Source organism: Lepidochelys kempii, chromosome 1, assembly GCF_965140265.1.
Source record: "Lepidochelys kempii isolate rLepKem1 chromosome 1, rLepKem1.hap2, whole genome shotgun sequence".
NCBI lineage: Eukaryota > Metazoa > Chordata > Testudines > Cheloniidae > Lepidochelys > Lepidochelys kempii.
Genome location: NC_133256.1, coordinates 21,027,717 through 21,050,790, shown reverse-complemented (window position 1 = coordinate 21,050,790; position 23,074 = coordinate 21,027,717). Strand labels below are relative to the sequence as shown.

At 44.1% G+C, this 23,074-nt stretch overlaps 1 protein-coding gene across 10 annotated transcripts in view; it reads left to right on the top strand.

The window, feature by feature from the left end:
* Positions 1-23,074, top strand: part of DLG2 (discs large MAGUK scaffold protein 2) — a 1,493,215-nt gene that overhangs the window by 26,398 nt on the left and 1,443,743 nt on the right. For 9 of the 10 annotated variants that reach the window (XM_073336088.1, XM_073336081.1, XM_073336168.1 and 6 more), the window contains exon 2: positions 427-558. In XM_073336088.1, the coding sequence (XP_073192189.1) occupies positions 427-558 (132 nt within the window). Of the gene's footprint in view, positions 1-426; positions 559-23,074 lie in introns of those variants that run through there. The other variant, XM_073336148.1, reaches the window with a different exon arrangement.

Sequence of the window (23,074 nt, the reverse complement as noted above, 5' to 3'; positions counted from 1 at the left end):
GAATCATAGAATCATAGAATATCAGGGTTGGAAGGGACCCCAGAAGGTCATCTAGTCCAACCCCCTGCTCAAAGCAGGACCAATTCCCAGTTAAATCATCCCAGCCAGGGCTTTGTCAAGCCTGACCTTAAAAACCTCTAAGGAAGGAGATTCTACCACCTCCCTAGGTAACGCATTCCAGTGTTTCACCACCCTCTTAGTGAAAAAGTTTTTCCTAATATCCAATCTAAACCTCCCCCACTGCAACTTGAATCGAGTACAAGGCAATCTACAGCCTACATTCTATAGCTTTAGATAGCATTTTTAATGAATGCAGTTTTGCTCTAATTTTGTGAATAGATGACCAAGGGAAATGTCAGTTAATACACTTGAATTTCTATATCTTTTAAGTCAATAAAACAGACTTGTTTAATGATTTATTTTTAGATACCGATCGAGCTTTAGCGCTTCTAGAAGAATATTGTAAAAAGCTAAAGAAACCGGAAGAAGAACAACTGAAAAAAGCCATTAAAAAAGTGATGGGCATCTTTAAGAGCAGCTTATTTCAGGCACTAATAGGTAGGTACCTATGCACAATGCTTTATTTGCTACGGTTAGACTTATGCTTTTGGATGCTGAAGACTTATGGTTGTGTTCATTCTCAGCATCTTGGTTGACCAGCACCTGGTTATATTGTACAAAATGAGCTGACAAAGAGATGACAAGCTGGAACTATTCTTTTAGAGTCTGGGTGGCAAAAATTGCCTAAATATTTTAAACAAACACTTGCTCAGTTATTGGGAAGGGAAATAAGCAGAAAATTCTTTAAATGTTGGAATATAGGTTAGTCATTGCTAAACTGAGTATATTTTCTTTTCTCAGTTTGACTGGAGACTGGGCAAGAGTAGGATAAATTATATTTTTCCATACAAATTTAAAGAGTGAAATCCTGGCCCACTGAAGTGCATAGAAAATTCCCATATACTTCAGTGGGGCCAGATTGTCATCCAAAATCTCTTTGTGACCTTCATGTTTATTTTTAGCAGAAAAAAGGTGGATAAGCAAAGTAATTCAGGAATAATTCAAGAAAAATGCTCGGTGAAACAGTATTCTTCGTCTGCCTCAATGCCAGGTACTTTTGGGCACCATCTGGAGAATGGTTCTGTTTAAAAGCATCTTTTTCGTTAATGTGAATCAAATAAGTCTGATATTGCACAGTTATAATAGGCTTGATAAGGCATCAGTATTTCACAGGTCAATGGACTTCAAGATTCCTCACACATTTGTAAGTAAAAATAGTTACTGATTTAAGTATATGATATGATGGTGTTATTGTGAAGTGATTGAGAATCTAATAGCTTTATGCCTTTACAAGGAGCTACAGTATAGATCTCAAAGTCCTGGCCAGGACTGTGCAGTCATAGAAAGAATTGCTGATTACACTATAGGTCCAAAGTGGAAATGTTGTCTGTGGAGCCAGACTTCCCCAAAGGTTGGGTATATTGGATCCAGAGTGCACGTTTGGCCCAGTATATATCTAGATCCACATTTTCCTATAGACTGGAGGTTTGATTCAGAGCCAACTCTAAGCCATAGCAATGTGTTGAGGGATGATTTATGATTAATCACGGGAAAAGCCGAAACACTCCACATTGATACTCTGCTCTTACAGTTATCAGTGAGGAGGAATGAGGTTCACACACTGTGTCAGTAATTTTGTTGCATTTATGAGGAAGTACAGCACAGTCTGTTTTGCCAATCTATAAACTATTTTACAAATGGAAATAATTAATGGAAAAGCTATTCTACTTTTCAATATTATAGTGTCTCCCCCAAGTCCTTAGAGTGTTTGGTCTTTCTTTATAACATTCTTGTCCTTTTTAATAGATATGTATTTGTTATTAAAATATAAATAAACCTCACAGAATGTATATCAAATGCATTGAAAAATGATCAATATATATGAACTAAAGAACAAAGATGGTTGCGGAAATTTCCTCTTGCTTTTGTATGGTAATGACTAAGAATACGGAAATGTGCATAGCATTAATATACACATTGCTGAAACAATAGTATTTATCCACTAATGAATACTTGAAATTGCTATTTTTGGAACTCCTGTTTCTGCAGTACTTCAAAATAATCCTTTAAAGCCTACTAACTGTGTGTATGTTTTGTGGGGTGGCTATACTTTAACTTTTTGAAGGTGTTCTCGATATCAGACTAAAAAACATACCATTTTGAACAAATGATTAAGTTACATTGCTTTACGTATAAGTACAAGTAAAGTACTGTATAAAAAAAATAATTTGGCAACTAAGGCAATAGATTGAATAGAGCAATATTTCATAAGTAAAAGCTGGTGTTTTAATTTTTATTACTTTTAAATCACTTTCCCTACCACTCCAATACGCTTTTTAATAAAGAGACTTTGGAATGATCATTCATGTTCAGACTCTCTCATCACAGAATTTGTTTTGTTCTTTGATTGGCCTAGTTTCTTGATTGATAAAAATGTGATCTCCCATCAATATTTTAAGTCTGTGAGATGATACTATTATATAATCAATAATGAGGTTTTTTCATAATCGATATTTCAGATAAAATCACTTCAATGACATCTGTTTTAGCCTCCTTTAGTAGTCTGCCCCATTTATCCATGCATTAGATGGCATACAAAGAAACATCCAATGCAGTGCTCCCATTCTCTAGTTCTCTTCTTTTGATAGCTCTGTGTTACTGGCTTCACAGCTTCCTCATAAATATGAAATAATTTTGTTATTGGCTTACATTTTCAAAAGTGACTAATGATCTGGCATGGCTCAATTTTTGGGGGCCCAACTTGAGACATCTTACAGGGGGCTGATTTTCAGAGTGGGTGCTTAGCACTTTCCAAAAGTCAGACTCCTTTAAGGTGCTTCAAGTTGAGCATTTACAAACTGAGGCACCTACTCACTTTTGAAAAATTAGGTTGTAGTAAATAAAGCACAATAGGGTTTTCTTACCGAACCATTAACTGGAACACTTTTGGATGCAAACATTCACACATTGAGTCGTACTAGTAGTAATTACTGGATGGGCCCAATTCAGCTTTATGTAAGCCCTACAACTAGGGTAGCCAGATATCCAGATTTTATAGGGACAGTCCCGATATTCAGGCTCTGTTTTATATAGATGTCTATTACCCCCTCACCCTGCCCCATCCCAATTTTTCACACTTGCTGTCTGGTTGCCCTACCTACAACTTCAGTGGAGTTCTGCTCACTTAAGGCCCTCTGAGTTTAATTTTGTAAGCTGTTCACATGTATGAAGTGATTGCATCGCATTTTGTTCTAGTTGCCTCCAAAATGCCTTCCAAACAACTAAAGCTTCCCTCAAATAACTGGTAACAAGAATAGATGAGAAAGGATCAAATATACTTAGAGCTAACTTTGGGCACCTAAGCTAGAGTGTCCATTTCATTCTTGAGTACCCAAGTTCCTATATGAGCCCTCAGATGTGTAGCTAGCTATGTGATTTACTGTGGGGATCCATGTTTAAAGTGTGCACTCAACATCTACAGAGCATTATTCATCTTCAGTGCATTTTAGAAACATTAACTAATTATTCCCAAATTGGAAAGGAACAGGAGGAAAAAAGTGGCTGTTCTGGAAAAAGTACCATGGTTTCTTTTTTCATAGAAATATTCTAAACAAACCAAAAGATGGCTGAATTGAGACCTGAAAATGCTACTCACATGTAAGTCAAAGATCCGTGAATGATTTATAAAAAGATTAATGCTGGATTGGCCATTTAAGTTTTAATTCTGGCCCCAAACCATCCCCCATTCTCTGCAGGCGGCTCATATCTTAGACTTCCTATTGATGTTGCTAAATTTAAGTAGCAGTTGCTAAGGGGCACATTCTCAAAGAGATGTGTGGCGCTGCAATCTCAAGAGTCCTGTTAGAGTCAAGTAGCCCAAATACAATGCTTTTAAAACTTCACTCTAAGATGCTAACAGAAAAAATAATAAATCTCTCAGAGAAGAGGAGGGGGGAAGTGGAGAGGAAGGAGGAGGAATACCATTTAGAAACCTACATTTCTTTAAGTTAGTTCTAAATTATTCTCTCAACAGAGACTATGTCCAGTAGTTCCTTTTCCAGCTTGGTACAGCAAGAGCAGTTTGGAATGTTTTTTTGCCTTTCCTGCAGTCCATGGAAGTTTCCACTGCAATAACGTTTGTGGAACCTTGGGGCCCTGTTTCATTGTGGCACACTGCTGTAATCTGGGTTTTTAATTTTAAGAAGAGAATCTGCAAGGAAAAGGGAATAATGATTAGACTGATCCTCATTTTAACTGTTTAGATCCAAATGTAATATGTACCTCTTTGATTGGGTCCTTCCCCCAGTGGCAGCATCTCCCTCAGACTGAATCATGGTGGGGCAAATTGCTGGGGAAAGCATGCTTGCAAGAGGAAAAAAGAAATGCCATGAGATAGGGAAGAGGTAGAGAAGGAAGGATAAAAATAATAATTACAAATATATAACCACCGGTAGATAGGGGAGACAGTGAAATGATAGCCCTTTGTAGTCATGCTGCATGCTCATTGTCATATGCATTCTGAGGTCAGAGGAAACAATAATATTGTGATAGGAAGTAGCACATGAAGAAATGATGGGGATCTAACTTACATAATTAGGGTGAGAAAAATACACAAACCCAATTATTGGTACGATTCTTATCAAAGGTCAGATCCTCAGCTGAAGTAAGTTGGGGTAGCTCCATTGACTTCAGTGAATTACATTGATTAACATCACCTGTCTGGTCCTAATTTATGCTAGTTCAGAATTTGTTCTGGTATTACTGTAAATGTGTAGATATGTGCGAGAGAAGTGGAATAAAGCCACTAATTAATAAGAACAAAGGAAAGATTTACAGTACCTCAGAAAGTCATGCTTCTTATCTATATTACAGTAGCACTCAAAATGGACTGGGCATTGTGTATGGACACAATGGACATGTAGGGAGAAGTGGTTCTAGCTCCAAAGAGTGTACAATCTAAAAAGATAAAACATGGACAGAGGGTAGGGGGAAAGGCATACAAGCAGAGTGGTTAGGGTGATGATGGATGTATATTGAGTGTGCCCCTCTGCTGCACCATTATTCATCTCAGACTTAATTCATCTACAGACCCAGATTATTTTAATTATTGTGTTCACAAGTTTTTATTTTATTTTATTTTTTTCAAACTCACTACAAAAACTCACTGGTTAAACCAAGCACCTGTCCATATCCTGCCTCAGCCTACCCTCCCTACACCTCCCTGCCAAGAACCTTTCTCCTCCTTCTGAGCAAGTACCCATGCTGTCAATAACTGAGGAATTCAAGTCACTACAGATGTCAGAGGAGTCCTTGGGGTAATGCCGACCACTTTGACCTTCCTGAATCTACTGTGCTGCCTGATGAGTCTCTGGGCTCTTGGGAGCTGGGCCTGCCCTTGTATGTGCATGTGTAGGTAGAATCCTGCCCCATGTGCTGACTGAAGGGGTGAGGTGCACTGGGCCCTAGTGCCCCTGAGTTCCACTGGAGGTGGGGGTGGGGCTTGTCTTCATGATCTCCTCCCCTGCTCCTGCCATGCACCTTCAGGCTAATACACCTGGGGACAGTTTCAATACTCAACCTACAGCTCCACTGATTTAGCCCCTAGTTCATTTCCCCCCTCTATTTAGTAACTACCCTCCTCCTCCTCACACCTCTGTCACCCAACAGTCAAACACCTAACCCCACAAAACAACTCACAGAGAATAGAATGGCCAGCAGTTTTGGAGCTCCTGAAGTTGTAAAGGCACTATCCCTGGTGTTGCTAAGAAAATATTGGGGACTGGTGGGGCCACATGCCCCCAAAGTCCTGCCTCTTTAGGCACTGGAAGCCAAAGAGATGCTTTGCTATACTCTCCTCCTTGTCAGACATGAAACATATTCCTCATTTTCTATAGCCTTTATCTTCAACTGTAGATCTTCATCTTTAACTATAGATAGATTGTATCTGTAGAAGGACAAAAGCCAAATGTACTGAGCTTTTATAGAAGAGAGGTGCATATTTGGTATGTATTATGTTCATATACAGTACCTTATCTATGTCTGACAGTCTTTGTTATTTGTGGATGCAAGTCTTTCTGTGCAAAAATATTAAATCTAATCATCTGGTCATCTGAGAACTCTTCCTGAACATTTTCTTAAGTTTTATTCTTTATGTAGTCTTTATCAGTTTTCATGATGCAGTACATACAGTTTCCTACAATTTATTTCTAAAAATTTCTGCTATACATTTATCTGGACTTCATTTCATTAAGAAAAGTGCATGATTTTACAGCTTAGAAGGCTGTTCTGGTGAATGAGAATAGATTGAAGAGGTTTATGTGAGTGGTTGCTTTTTGTGTGGATTCATCTCTATAAAACATCATTTTGTTTCTACCAGGAATTAAAGTGCCACAAATAGCTATAATCATCTTATGGAGTATTAAGTAAAAACTAATCTCTGTCAGTTTTTCTAAAACGTGGATAAACCTGGCTTCTGGATGATGACACATTTCCCGGGGACTTTTATACTGTGCCTTATCTTTTTTGCTGATGCTTGGGTAACTTCCCCTGCATTTTAAATTATTCTTAGGAATATTGTAAGCTAAAATCTGCATTTTCTTTGTTTCTGTTACACCGTTTTCACATAATAGTATAGATGTTATAACACTGCCTGTTTTAAAAGCTGCTGTAAATGCGCTCCTAAGGGTTTTACAATTTGCTGGTTATCTGTGATGCAATCCACATCTATAGGCTTAGGGTGCTATGTCATTATTCTAAAAAGAGGGGGTTTGCTATTTAGACCCCTGACATTGTTCAGCTTACTTTATTAAACCCTGTTATAAACAATTCTTCTTTAAAGAACAACCATATCTGTCAAATCAAGATATAAAGGAGGTCAGATTCTTGTCCTGCTATTACATATTGTAATTTCCCACTCCATCACAAGTGTTTGTTTAATTTAAATGGCATGTGTAATGTGGTTCTCTAGTCAATGGAGAATTAATATGTGACCATCCAAGAATTTATGTACCTCTTGGCAGTCTTTCTATTTGTTGTGGAAGGTTTCTATTTGTTGTGGAGGGTTTATTCCCTCCTTCTGTAAGAAAGGAGAAGCACAGAAGGAGGGAATAAAACATAAGAACTGAGTGTTGTGACATGACTACCATGACATTTTAATTAAGATTAAGTTAGGAGATTTTAAAACAGGAAAAACATTTATTTTTGAAACCATAATCAAATCTAAAAATCAGGGGTTTTACTCAGACTTTCAGGGTTTTTTTGGAGAGGAGTTGGGAGGTGAGATCTTCATATAAAGTCCAATCCTGAAAGATTTCTGACCAGAAGACCTTAAGAAAATTGTAACTTTGTGGAAATAGGGAGTCTTAAATATAGTTGGCACTGATGTGTATGTATGTGGAGAGGGATTCAAACAGGGCAGTCACATGTTCAAATGAGGAGCAAGGAGGAAGACTTTCACTGCACCTTTTTGTGTAGACTGCATGGGGGGCTGGATGTTAGGTCAGAGGGAAGCATGTCATATGTGCGAAGGCAGGATGTAATGGATGCCTGAAAAAGCAGGGAGGATGGAAAGAAAGAAAGGGATGAATCTCAGAGGTACTGAAGAAAGTATTGGCAGAATTTGAGTATGGCCTGGTTGTGTGAAAAGGAGGAACTGGAAATAACCAAACTGCAGGCCTGAGTGATGAGGAGAATGGTGTTGCTGTTGACAGAGATAGAAAAGGGAGGAAGTGGTGAGGATTTGAGAGGGAAGACGAGGAGCTTGATTAGCCAAGTTAAGTTTAAAGTAATGACACATCTTCTCAGAGAAGATGTCAGAAAGACAGGATGAGATTGGATGGAAGGAGACAGGTCAGGGTGGAGACGTGGATTTGTGAGGCATTGGTGTGCATGAATGAGATGGGGTGTGTGACACTACACCCCATATTTTTCATAGTAATATTATTATGATATGAGTATGGCATGATTATGATGTATTTCATGTAAGATATGGCATGTGAGATATAATTGAAAATGTTATGATTTAGTGAATATGATTATCCTATTTGTATGCATGTATCATTTTTGTATCTGAAGTTAGAAATATGGACTTGTGTATCTGTATTTCATGTAGTTATTCCTGGTCAATGCCCACTAGACAAAAGGCTCTCTAAATGGGAAGGGCCCATTCAAGTTGGATGGCCCATCAGGGGAACATTTAGCTCACAATGAACCGTGGACGTTATAACCTAGGGCAAAAAGCTGTTGTATATTCTCTCTCCAGATTGAGGGAGGGGGCGAATTTTATGAGCTTACGCTGTACAGATCTGTGCGCAGTGCAAAATGGTATAATTTTGGGATTACGCTCCAGAGGGGACTGTGCTCTTGAGCAGCTGGACAGTTCCTTAGCTGTAGCCTCCTCATGCAGAGCTGATTACAGCAGCCTGTAAGTACTGCAGCTGGGTGTGTCCCTACCTGTGTGTATGCTGGTAAAAAAGCAAGTTGGAGAGCTTGGCAACTCATCACAGCACCATAGTGTGAGAGGGAACCCAGGCTGGTGGGTCAAGGGGGGTTCAGTGGCACCCCAGTTGCAGGTGGAACCCCAGGAGGGGGAACCCATGACAGGGCATACAGGAAGAACAGCAGTGGACCAGTGACAGAGCCTTGGGGTACTCCCACAAGACGTGGATAAGAGAGGAGGAACATGCGCCGAAAGAAGTGCTGAAGGAATAATCAGAGAGATAGGAAGAAAACCAGGACAGGACAGTATCTGAAAAGTCCAGGGGTGACAAGATACAGTATTGCCAATCCCAGGCATTCGAAAATCGTCACTTGGGCCAAGAACATAAGAACATAAGAATGGCCATATTGAGTCAGACCAAAGGTCCATCTAGCTCAGTATCTTGTCTTCTGACAGTGGCCAATGCCAGGTGCTCCAGAGGGAGTTAACAAAACAGGTAGTCATCAAATGATCCATCCCCTGTCGCCCATTCCCAGCTTCTGGCAAACAGCATCCCTGCCCATCCTGGCTAATAGCCATTGATGGACCTGTCCTCCATGAATTTATCTAATTCTTTTTTGAACCCTGCTATGGTCTTGGCCTTCACAACATCCTCTGGCAAAGAATTCCACAGGTTGACTATGTGCTGTGTGAAGAAATACTTCCTTTTGTTTGTTTTAAACCTGCTGCCTATTAATTTCAGTTGGTAACCCTTAGTTCTTGTGTTTTGAGAAGGAGTAAATAACATTTCCTTATTTACTTATAGACCTCTATCATATCCCCCCTTAGTCATCTCTTTCCAAGCTGAAAAGTCCCAATCCTATTAATCTCTCTTCATACAGAAGCTGTTCCGTACCCCTAATAATTTTTGTTGCTCTTTTCTGAATCTTTTCCAATTCCAATATATCTTTTTTAAGATGGGGCGAATGAGATGATCTGCATGCAGTATACAGGATATGGGCATACCATGGATTTATAGAGGGGCATTATGATATTTTCTGTCTTATTATCTATCCCTTTCTTAATGATTCCTAACATTCTGTTGGCTATTTTGACTGCTGCTGCATATTGAGTGGATGTTTTTAGAGAACTATCCACAATGACTCCAAGATCTCTCTCTTTAGTGGTAACCGCTAATTTAGATTCTATTATTTTAAATGTATAGTTGGGATTATGTTTTCCAACGTGCATGTGATGGGGCAGCTGCCCCACACTGGCTGGCAAAGGGTTAATAGCAGCCCTTGGAGAGGCTGTGCAGAACCCAACCAATCAGAGGAAGGCTTAGAAGCAGCCAGTCAGGGCCAGGCTGGGCCCTATAAAAGGGGCTGCAGGGCAGAGAGGAGCTCTCTGGAGCTTGAGGAAGAAGGACTGGCTGCCTGTTGAGAGAAGTACCTGGCCAGAGCAGTACTGGACAGGGTCAGGGGAATAAGCGGAGCTCCAGCCTGGCTGGCTTCCAGAATGAGGCTTTCGTGCAGTGACTGAGTAGGTGATGGGGCTATGGGAAAGTGGCCTAGGGAAAGCAGGTAGTGGCAGAGGGGAAGGAGAGGCAGTGAGCGACTGCCAGCTATAGGGTTGCTAGATCGGGGCCCAGAGTAGCAGGCAGGCCTGCCCCTCCCTTTGCCCCACTGGCCGCTGAGGGAAGTGGCCAGCCAAAGGACTGCAGTTTGCCATTGAGTGAGGGGCTGCAGTTTGCCACTGCAGCGAGAGGCCAGGTGAAGGACTGCCAGTTCCCCTGGAAGGACACCACGGTCCGGGAGCGACGCGGGTTCCCACAGACAGCGGAGATGGTGGAGAAGCAGTGACAGAGAGTGAGACACCACCAGAGGGGGGTGCCCTGCTGATGGACAGAGCTAATTCCCGTAGCAACCAGCAGGAGTTGCCACGGTGGTGAGCACAACCCTGTACAGTGTATTACTTTGCATTATCAACATTGAAATCATAAGATCATCTTAAATTATGAGATTTTAAAAAATAATAATACAGTTTGGGTTGTTTTCATTTGCCTTTTGGTTTCTAGGCTGTTAGGGTGCATTGGAATCACATTTTCAAGCTTTGCTCCACAAACATGAGGGCTAGAAATTTACTTTTTCAGTTAGATGATTTTTCATGTACTCACATGACTTCAGGAGCCAGGGTTTCCAGAAAAACACTAAATATCATGAGACTCAGGATAAAATGAGAGAGTTGGCAACACTGATAGATGTCAAGATGGAGAGGATGATTGACAATGACCTTATTAAGGTGGTGATGATGAGAGCTGTTTGGAAATTTTGTGATGGAACATGTCTTCATGGGGAAATTGCGATTTTGTCAAAATCCAAACATTCCAGGGCTCCAGAGCTTCTAGGCCCCTTGGTCCACAGACAGGGACTCCCTGGGCTACCTCTGTAGGGGAATCCCCAGAGTCAGGGCAGCTTCTCTGTTTGTTTAGGAAATAAAAAGGAAATGTCTCAATTTTTTTTCAAAAAAAAATTTTTTTTTCTACTTTGCATTCTGAATTGGGCTGTAAACTCTGTGTTGGAATTTTCTGTGGAATAGAAATTCCAAGTTTCAACCAGCTGTAGTAGTGACCCCAGCAGACACCAGAATGACTGTGAATCGAGAGAAAGGCCTCGTCTGTACTACAAAGTTAGGTCAAAGTAAGCTGCCTTGTGTCATCCTAGTTGTTCATGTGTCTACACTTAATTTGTCTCCTGCCTGTAAATGCCCTGGTGTAGCGATGCAGTAATACTACCTCCCTAGGCGGCACTGAGCCTTGGTTAAGTACTGAGGTTGATGTAGAGAGAGTTTAGATACTGTGTTACCTCTGTTAATCCTAAATCCTCCAGCAGCTGTCCCACAATGCCTGACAATGACTGCTCTGATCATAGTTGTAAATTCCACTGCTCAGGGGTCTCAGAGACCAGAAAGCCCCTCCACTCCCCTGCACTTCAAAACCCTGCAATTTTTGAAATGCCTTTTCCTGATTGTTCAGCTTGGTGAGCCACATCCAGCAACTCTCCATTGTTGTGTACAACTGTCTAGCTGACCATGCCAGCTACAGACTCCAGACATGATCCAGCCTCAAGTAGACAGGAGATATTGGATCTCCTAGGACTATGGGAGTGGAGTCTTCGTAGGAACAGCTACAGACAAGCCATAGAAATGTGGACATCTATGAGCAGACTGCATGGGGGATATAGGAAAGGGGACCAGCAGCCTTGCCTGGTGATGGCAGAGGAACTGCAGGCTTCTCAGAAGGCAATCCTATGGGGTGGAGTGGCTGGGTGGCCGGAGGCCCCCCCACCGCGTTCTTGGGCGTCTGGGTGAGGAGGCTATGGAACTTGGGGAGGAGGGCAGTCGGTTACACAGGGGCTGTAGCAGCAGTCTGTGCTCCTGCTTCCTTCCCTTCACCTCAACCATATGCTGGAGCATATGAGTTTGATCCCCCAGCAGCCTGAGCATTGACTCCTGCCTTCTTTCAGCAAGCTGACGCCATCTACCATCTTCAGCCCGCCACTTCTCCTTGCGGTCATATTGTGTTTCCCTCCACTCTGAGATCCTGCGTCCATGTATTTTGCTGTGCTCTGTCAATGTGGGAGGACAGCATGAAGTCAGAGAACATTTCATCGCGAGTGCGGTTTTTTTCGCCTTCTAATCTTCACTAGCCTCTGGGAAGGAGAAACATATGCAGCTGGTGGAGGGGAAAAAAGGGAGAGTGGTAGTTAAAAAGACACATTTTATAGAACAATGGGTACACTCTTTCACGGTAAACCTTGCTGTTAACATTACATAGCACATGCGCTTTCATTACAAGGTCGCATTTTGCCTCTTATTGAGGGTATGCCGGTTTGGTGTGAGAGATCACTCACGCAGGGCTGGGCAAGAGAATTCGACTTGGAGGCAGCCATGGTAAGCCACAGTCTTTTGGCTTCTTTAACCTTCACAACATGTGGGACTGGTTTCAAACAGCAGCGCCCTCATTTCCCATATGAAGTAGCTGTTGGGTTGGCCATTAAAAATGGATAGGCAATTTAAAAGGAGGGGCTACAGTTTCCGGGTTCACGTGCAGCAGAAACACAACGAACGCCCCCCCGCCCCCAATACTCTGGGATGATGGCTTCACCCCTTCCCCCACCGTGTGGCTAACAGTGGGGAAGATTTCTGTTCAGCCACAGGCAAACAGCCCGGCAGAAACGGGCACCTCTGAATGTCCGCTTACTAAAACCACCGTATTTCAACCAGGTGACCATGAATGATATCACTCTCCTGAGGGTAACACAGAGATAAAGAATGGATGTTGTTTGAATGCCAGCAAACACCAGGACCATACACTGCAATGCTTTGTTCTGCAATGATTCCCCACAATGTGCTACTGGCCTGGTGTAGTAAAGTGTCCTACCATGAAGGATGGAATAAGGCTGCCCTCCCCAGAAACCTTTTGCAAAGGCTTTGGGAATACATCCAGGAGAGCTTTATGGAGATGTCCCTGGAGGATTTCCGCTCCATCCCCATACATGTTAATAGACTTTTCCAGTAGCTGTACTGGCCGCGAATGCCAGGGCAAATTAATAATTAAATACACTTGCTTTTAAACCATGTATAATATTTACAAAGGTACACTCACCAGAGGTCCCTTCTCCGCCTTCAGGGTTCGGGAGCCCGCCTTGGGTGGGTTCGGGGGGGGTACTGGGTCCAGGTCCAGGGTGATAAACAGATCCTGGCTATTGGCGAAACCGGTTTCTCTGCTTCCTTGCTGTGAGCTATCTACAACCTCCTCATCATCATCCTCCTCGCCCCCAAAACCCGCTTTTGTGTTGCCTCCCACTCCTTGGGCGGAGTCAAAGCACAGGGTTGGGGTAGTGGTGGTTGCACCCCCTAGAATGGAATGCAGCTCATCATAGAAGCGGCATAGAAGGGGCTCTGAACCGAAGCGGCCGTTTGCCTCTCTGTTTTTTTGGTAGGCTTGCCTGAGCTCCTTAATTTTCACGCGGCACTGCTGTGAGTCCCTGTTATAGCCTCTGTCCTTCATGCCATTGGAAATTTTTTCAAATATTTTGGCATTTCGTCTTTTCGAATGGAGTTCTGCCCAGCATAGATTCGTCTCCCCATACAGCGATCAGATCCTGTACCTCCCCTTTGGTCCATGCTGGAGCTCTTTGGCGATTCTGGGACTGCATGGTCTTTTGTGATGATGAGCTCTGCACAGTGACCTGTGCAGGTGAGCTCACCATGCTGGCCAAACAGGAAATGAGATTCAAAAGTTTGTGGGCCTTTTCCTGTATACCTGGCCAGTGCATCTGAGTTGAGAGCACTGTCCATAGCGGTCACAACTGAGCACTCTGGGATAGCTCCCAGAGGCCAATACCATCTCATTGTGTCCTCAGTACCCCAAATTCGACCCAGCAAGGCCGATTTCAGCGCTAATCCCCTCGTCGGGGATGGAGTAAAGAAATCAATTTTAAGAGCCCTTTAAGTCGAAAAAAAGGGCTTCGTCTTGTGGACAGGTGAAGGGTTAAATTGAAATAATGCTGCAAAATTCGACCTAAACTCATAGTATAGACCAGGCCTTGTTGAAAACTTTAGGGGAGCAAGTGAAGAGAGTTCTGAATCTTAACTTTTGTTTCTCATTGTGACTAGTGACAATGGTACCTCTGTGTGTTTTATCTGTAGCTGCTGCTGTTGCAGCCTTGATGGTTTCCCCATCCACATCTGTGGAATGCCTGAGTTAGATAATGAGGAGAAAGAAGAGGACTTGGGATGACATGTTCAATGAGATCATGCAAGCCAGTGCTGCATCAGACCTGGAGCAGAGGGCCTGGAATATGAATATTACAGACAGCCTGGAGAAGAAAAGAGTGGATAGGAGAAAAGCCTACCAGGAAAAGGAGAGGGAGATGAACCCAGACATAATGGGGTTTCTCTGGCAGCAAAAACAGATGTTGCAGACTCTTGTGGACCTACAAGGTTGAACAGTCACAGGCTCACCTCCCTTTGCAGTTAATCGAAAACTGCAGTACAGAACCTTCATACATGCCCCCTCTACTTTCCATGTGGTATTAGGGGGCCACATCCCTACCACTCCACCCCAAGGAATATGAAGGACTACCACAGCTTCACATACACTGGCCTGTGAAATCCATGGTCTCTGTATGTGTGTCTAAAATGGATATGAATGTTTTTTCTTCATAAGTTCAGTTCCATTAATTTATTAAGTTGTTAGGGGGCTTATTCCTTCACCCACTTACTTCCCTGGTCCTTCTCGCATGAACAGAAAGCAACAATACCCGAAGTCCAAAGGTGCAAACAATTCGATGTTTATTGGGTGAACTTCCAGCAAGCATGATTCCAGTTTCCTTCCTTAGTATCCTCCTTCCCAGCTCTGACACCACAGAGCCTTACACCTGTGTCCCGGTTCCCATTCCTACCCTTAGCCAAACATGATTCCAACTTCCTTACTCCCATTCCCTGTTCCCATTTCCCCCTTTAGCAAAACATAATTCCAATTTTCTTACCCCCATTCCCTGTTCCCATGTCCTCCACCCACTCCCACCCACACCCACCCACTTCCTCATTGACTACAGATTATATAGTAAAACTTGAGTTCTGCTTAGCTATACCTTAACCAATCATTTTCCTGAAATTTAACTAACCAATCCTAACATATTGTAACATGATTATGTAACCAATTATATCCCACCACCTTAATTAGTTTACACCCAGCAAAATTAATTATACAGCAGACAGGAATAATCACAGAACCAGACAGAGATTATACAGACAAACAATAGCAAAGTGGGAACTATAATGACAAGACAATACAGAAGTGAGGATTTCACATCCCAGCTATTGATAAGTGAGTTCTTGCCAGACAGGATGCTATCAAACTAAGCCCTGGTCTACACTAGGACTTTAGGTCGAATTTAGCAGCGTTAAATCGATGTAAACCTGCACCCGTCCACACAATGAAGCCCTTTATTTCGACTTAAAGGGCTCTTAAAATCGATTTCCTTACTCCACCCCTGACAAGTGGATTAGCGCTTAAATCGACGTTGCCGGCTCGAATTTGGGGTACCGTGGACACAATTCGATGGTATTGGCCTCCGGGAGCTATCCCAGAGTGCTCCATTGTGACCGCTCTGGACAGCACTCTCAACTCAGATGCACTGGCCAGGTAGACAGGAAAAGAACTGCGAACTTTTGAATCTCATTTCCTGTTTGGCCAGCGTGGCAAGCTGCAGGTGACCATGCAGAGCTCATCAGCACAGGTGACCATGATGGAGTCCCAGAATCGCAAAAGAGCTCCAGCATGGACCGAACGGGAGGTACGGGATCTGATCGCTGTTTGGGGAGAGGAATCCGTGCTATCAGAACGCCGTTCCAGTTTTCGAAATGCCAAAACCTTGGTCAAAATCTCCCAGGGCATGAAGGACAGAGGCCATAACAGGGACCCGAAGCAGTGCCGCGTGAAACTGAAGGAGCTGAGGCAAGCCTACCAGAAAACCAGAGAGGCGAACGGCCGCTCCGGGTCAGAGCCCCAAACATGCCGCTTCTATGATGAGCTGCATGCCATTTTAGGGGGTTCAGCCACCACTACCCCAGCCGTGTTGTTTGACTCCTTCAATGGAGATGGAGGCAATACGGAAGCAGGTTTTGGGGACGAAGAAGATGATGATGATGATGATGAGGTTGTAGATAGCTCACAGTAAGCAAGCGGAGAAACCGGTTTTCCCGACAGCCAGGAACAGTTTCTCACCCTGGACCTGGAGCCAGTACCCCCCGAACCCACCCAAGGCTGCCTCCTGGACCCAGCAGGCGGAGAAGGGACCTCTGGTGAGTGTACCTTTTAAAATACTATACATGGTTTAAAAGCAAGCATGTGAAAGGATTACTTTGCCCTGGCATTCGCGGTTCTCCTAGATGTAGTCCTAAAGCCTTTGCAAAAGGTTTCTGGGGAGGGCAGCCTTATTGCGTCCTTCATGGTAGGACACTTTACCACTCCAGGCCAGTAACACGTACTCAGGAATCGTTGTAGAACAAAGCATTGCAGTGTATGTTTGCTGGCATTCAAACAACATCCGTTCTTTATCTCTCTGTGTTATCCTCAGGAGAGTGAGATATAATTCATGGTCACCTGGTTGAAATAGAGTGCTTTTCTTCAGGGGACACTCAGAGGAGCCCATTCCTGCTGGGCTGTTTGCCTGTGGCTAAACAGAAATGTTCCCCGCTGTTAGCCACAGGGAGGGGGGAAGGTTGAGGGGGTAGTCACGCGGTGGGGGGAGGCAAAATGCGACCTTGTAACGAAAGCACATGTGCTATGTATGTAATGTTAACAGTAAGGTTTACCCTGAAAGAGTGTAGCCACTGTTTTATAAAATGTGTCTTTTTAAATACCGCTGTCCCTTTTTTTTTCTCCACCAGCTGCATGTGTTTCAATGATCACAGGATCTTCTCCTTCCCAGAGGCTAGTGAAGCTTAGAAAGAAAAAAAAAACGCACTCACGATGAAATGTTCTCCGAGCTCATGCTGTCCTCCCACACTGACAGAGCACAGACGAATGCATGGAGGCAAATAATGTCAGAGTGCAGGAAAGCACAAAATGACCGGGAGGAGAGGTGGCGGGCTGAAGAGAGTAAGTGGCGGGCTGAAGACAGGGCTGAAGCTCAAATGTGGCGGCAGCGTGATGAGAGGAGGCAGGATTCAATGCTGAGGCTGCTGCAGGACCAAACCAGTATGCTCCAGTGTATGGCTGAGCTGCAGCAAAGGCAGCTGGAGCACAGACTGCCACTGCAGCCCCTCTGTAACCAACCGCCCTCCTCCCGAAGTTCCATAGCCTCCACACCCAGACGCCCAAGAACGCTGTGGGGGAGCCTCCGGCCAACCAGCCACTCCACCACGGAGGATTGCCCAAAAAAAAGAAGGCTGTCATTCAATAAATTTTAAAGTTGTAAACTTTTTAAAGTGCTGTGCTTAAAGTGCTGTGTGGCATTTTCCTTCCCTCCTCCACCATCCCTCCTGGGCTACCTTGGTAGTCATCCCCCTATTTGTGTGATGAATGAATAAAGAATGCATGAATGTGAAGCAACAATGACTTTATTGCCTCTGCAAGCGGTGATTTCGCAGCCACTGGGAATCGTCCCAGACCTGCAACACTATGCGGTCCCACCAGTCTGTGCTTGTTTCCCGAGCCCAGAATCGGCGTTCCACAGCATGAACCTGCCCCATTAGCACCATGATGCATGCATTGGCAGGGCCCATGCTTTCAGAGAAATCTGTGTCCATGTCCTGATCACTCACGTGACCGCGCTGACGTCGCCTCCTCGCCCGGTATCGCTTTGCCAGGTTCCGGTGCTGCATATACTGCTGGATAATGTGTGTGGTGTTTAATGTGCTCCTAATTGCCAAAGTGAGCTGAGCGGCCTCCATGCTTGCCTTGGTATGGCGTCCGCACAGAAAAAAGGCGCGGAACGATTGTCTGCCGTTGCTCTGACGGAGGGAGGGGCGACTGACGACACGGCTTACAGGGTTGGCTTCAGGGAGCTAAAATCAACAAAGGGGGTGTCTTTACATCAAGGAGTATTTCAGGCAGGACTTCACGGAGGGTTCCAATAAGAAATGGTGCACCTAAGTTATCGTTCTTATTGGAACAAGGAGGTTAGCCTGGCCTCTGATTGATACATGGCTAGATTTACCTCGCTGCACCTTCTCTGTGAGTGACTGCAGTGTGACCTAGAGGAATGAGTCCCCTAGACAGGGGAGGAGGCAAATGAGTACAAAACAAATCTGGTCTATTTCTTGTTTTGACCCACTCCATCTATCTTTTACATCTTTGGCTGGCAGCAGACGGTGCAGAAGGACTGCATGCCATCCACATCTCATGGCTGCTCGGCAGAAGATGGTACAGTACGACTGCTAGCCATCCTCATCTCTTGCCTGCCTGGCAGAAGATGGTACAATATGACTACTAGCAATCCTCATCTCCTGCCTGCCTGGCAGAAGATGGTACAGTACGACTGCTAGCAGTCCGTATCGCCTGCCCGCTCACCATAAGACGGTTCAATAGGACTGACTGCAGGACTAAAGAGAATGACCTGGTCAAGTCACTCCAAATTTAGTCCCTGCGCCCATGTCTGTCCAGGCGCTCCCAGCCGACGTGGCCAGGAGCACCTCGGACACGACGAGGACGACTACCAGTCGTATTGCACCGTCTGCTGCCACAAGGCAAGGGGTTGCTCCTACTGTGTAGCAATGCCGTACCGCGTCTGCCAGCACCCAGGAGTCATAGGGTGACGGTTACCTGAGCAGGCTCCATGCTTGCCGTGGTATGGCGTCTGCACAGGTAACTCAGGAAAAAAGGCGCGAAACGATTGTCTGCCCTTGCTTTCACGGAGGGAGGGAGGGAACGGGGGCCTGACGATATGTACCCAGAACCACCCGCGACAATGTTTTAGCCCCATCAGGCATTGGGATCTCAACCCAGAATTCCAATGGGCAGCGGAGACTGCGGGAACTGTGGGATAGCTACCCACAGTGCAACGCTCCGGAAGTCGACTCTAGTCTCGGTACTGTGGAAGCGCTCTGCCGAGTTAATGCACTTAATGCACTTAGAGCATTTTCTGTGGGGACACACACACTCTAATATATAAAACCAATTTCTAAAAAACCGACTTCTATAAATTCGACCTTATTCCGTAGTGTAGACATACCCTAAGTTTCCTTTTACATTTCTAGGCACTTCCCTTTCTCTGGAGGTGACAGGAATACAATCCTGTCCTGATAGTGCCTAACAGCCCAATAGCACCTTATTTCAATGTGACTAGTTTGGAATGTGAGGATGTGACTGTTCGCTTCCCAGCTTATGGCTGCCTCTGCTGCTTAGCCAAAGGCCTTAGCCTAAGAACAGGGCCTCAGACTGTCACAGTAAGAGAAGGCCCTTACACTGGCAGACAGTGGTTTTGATTCTTTCTTTTATACCTCTATAACTAGCCAAATGATAAGAATACACCTAAATTCTTAGAGTATAGGCCTTTACAGACAGACCTGAATATCTATATCCTAACATAAGTTTTAATGTATTTGCTTTTAAATTGCACAGGTTTTTCCTTGCACTGGTTTTGTTACTCAATAAAATTCTATTCTTTGGAAAATAATTAATCTCTGTTAGTTCAAAACATATGCTGCAGAGTACCTAGTGGTACTGAAAGTGCTCAATTACTTGTTATTGTACAGTGTGACACAACTCATAGGATCAGTGACAAACACAGTGTAATAATCATAAATGTAAAACAAGCACCACAAAATTAATAGGTGCATTGACATTGTTATATTCATACATGTAAACCAAACATCACACAATTCCTAAAAGGCCCCAAGACAGCAATGCCAGGTAGAGCACAGTCCACCACAATGCATTACTGTTGCTGGCTGTTAAAGTGCTTTTTTCAAAGCCTTCCTGAGCTATATAGCTGTGCCTTGAGTTCTTCTAATATCCCTTGTGTCTATCAGTTCAAACTCAGAAGACAGCTGCTTCACCTCCACTCTGGTGGCAACTTTTCACCCTTTGCTTCACAGATTTTATACAGGACACAGCAGGTAGTTATAACCGTTGGGGTGTTCACTTCACTGAAATCCAATTTTGTCAGTAAACAATGCCAGCATCTCTTCAGTCCACCAAGAGCACATTCAGCTGTCATTCTGCACCTGCTAAGCATGTACTTGAATCATGCTTGTGCTGTCAAGGTGACTGGCTTCATGAACCAGGATAGCAAGGGGTATGCTGGATTCCCCAGGATCACTACTGGTATTTCAACATCACTAATGATAATCTGCCGGTCAGGAAAGAAAGTCCCTCCCTGTAGCTTTTTGCACAGTCCTGTGTTCTTAAAGATGCGAGCATTATGTACATTGCCTGATGAGTCAACACTGATGTTGGTGAAGTGTCCCTGGTGATCCATCAACAGTTGTTTAACCATTGAAAAGTAGCCCATACTGTTGATGTACCCTGTGGCAAGGTAATATGGTGCCAAAATAGGGATGTACATGCCATCTGTTGCTCCATCGCAGTTCAAGAACCCCATAGCTGCAACTCCATCCACTATGTCCTACATGTTGCCGAGAATCAGTCCCCTGTAGCAGGCAGTGATTAATGGCCTGCACACTTTCATGACACGGTCCCAAATGTGGATTTTCCAACTCCAAAATGATTTCCGATAAACTGGTAGCAATCGGGCATTGCAAGTTTTCACAGTGCAATTGACACTTGGTTTTCTACTGTCAGTGCAGCTCTCATTCTGGAGTTACTGCACAGAGAGCTGAAGCAAGCTTGGCACACAGATCCAGAAATATGGCTGTGTGCATCTGAAAGTTCTGCAGCCACTGCTCTTCATCCTAAACTTGCATTATGATGCAATCCCACCAGTCAGTGCTCGTTTCTCAGGCCCAGAAGTGGCACTCTGCTATTTGCAACTGCTCCATGAATGCCACCAACAACCTTGAATTGGTTCTCACTATATCCACAGCAATCTGCCCTTCAGGAAATTGTCATGTTCCCCACGGATCTTCTTATGGCTCTGCAAATGCCAGAGGATCATGTGTGCTGTGCTTGCAATGCTCATGACAATATGCAGAGCTATGCAGGTTCCATGCTTCTGTCAGAGGTGGCAGACAGCCAGGAGGACCATGTGCATTTGTGGGATTTTAAAAAAAGATACAAAAATTATGGGATGTAGATGACATTATGGGATGGAGACAGTTGTGCTGGAAAGTTGACTCCTTGCTTTCAGTCACCCTTGCAGAGCTCCTTTCTGCTCCACCATGCATTGCCAAAACTTCACAAAAGACAGTGTGCTGGACAGTGGCAGGTTGCACACTGGGATACCTACACAGGGTGCATCAAGCTGTGGATCAACACAAACACTCCTGGTGAGTATGCATAGTACTGACCAACGAGCCAAGTATGCATGTGCACAAGTGATATACTAACTGTCATGGCTTTTATGCTGATGAAACTTGTGTCGGCAAAAGTTTTTAGTGTAGACATGGCTTAAGACTGGTATTGCAGCAGTTACTGGAGTGTAAGTGCTTCAAGAACACAGCAATGTTAAATAGATTGCTGTACTGGGAGACTTTTGGTAGGAAGGAACAACTGAGTGTTCTATCTACTCACACTAACTGAGGTTGCAGTGTATAATTGTTACCCTGCACATGTATTTCAGTATGCTTAACTAGTTACACTGGTTTCTAATGTTAACTTAGTGATATCTAATGTCACTGCTCTCTAAACTTGATCCTAACTTTCCAGATTCTGATTTTGTTACTGTGGATTTACACGAGCATAACTCCACTGAAGTCAATAGAGTTAATCCAGATTTATCCCAGTGTAACCAAGGTCATAATCTGTCCCAGCAACTTCAAGGTGGGAAAGAGATGTTCCCTCTTCTATGGCCTGAATCCAAAGCCCATTGAAGTCAATTGAAAGACTCCCATTGACTTCAACAGACTTTGGATCATGCCCCTAGTGTGTTTTTCCTTTGCAGAATAAGATGTAGTGGAATTACCTACTAGTAGTAGACTACTGCACTGGGCAGCACAGCTTGGGGAGGAGGTGATCAGCCCTCTCTGGAGAAAGAAGTGGTTCTGGACTATTTAGAAAAGCTGGACAAGCACGAGTCTATGGGGCCGGATGCGCTGCATCCGAGAGTGCTAAAGCAGTTGGCGAATGTGGTTGCAGAGCCATTGGCCATTATCTTCGAAAACTCATGGCAATCGGGGGAGGTCCTGGACAACTGGAAAAAGGCTAATGTAGTGCCCATCTTTAAAAAAGGGAAGAAGGAGGATCCTGGAAACTACGGGCCAGTCAGCCTCACCTCAGTCCCTTGGAAAAATCATGGAGCAGGTCCTCAAGGAATCAATTCTGAAGCACTTAGAGGAGAGGAAAGTGATCAGGAACAGTCAGCATGGATTCACCAAGGGCAAGTCATGCCTGACTAATCTAATTGCCTTCTATGATGAGATAACTGGTTCTGTGGATGAGGGGAAAGCAGTGAACGTGTTGTTCCTTGACTTTAGCAAAGCTTTTGACATGGTCTCCCACAGTATTCTTGCCAGCAAGTTAAAGAAGTATGGACTGAATGGACTATAAGGTGGATAGAAAGCTGGCTAGATTGTCGGGCTCAACAGGTAGTGATCAATGGCTCCATGTCTAGTTGGCAGCCAGTATCAAGCAGAGTGCCCCAAGGGTCGGTCCTCGGGCCGGTTTTATTCAATATCTTCATTAATGATCTGGAGGATGGTGTGGATTGCACCCTCAGCAAGTTTGTAGATGACACTAAACAAGGAGGAGAGGTAGATACGCTAGGATACAGGATAGGTTACAGAGGATACAGAGGGACCCTAGACAAATTAGAGGATTGTGCCAAAAGAAATCAGATGAGGTTCAACAAGGACAAGTGCAGAGTCCTGCACTTAGGATAGAAGAATCCCATGCACCGCTACAGACTAGGGACCGAATGGCTAGGCAACAGTTCTGCAGAAAAGGATGTAGGGGTTACCATGGACGAG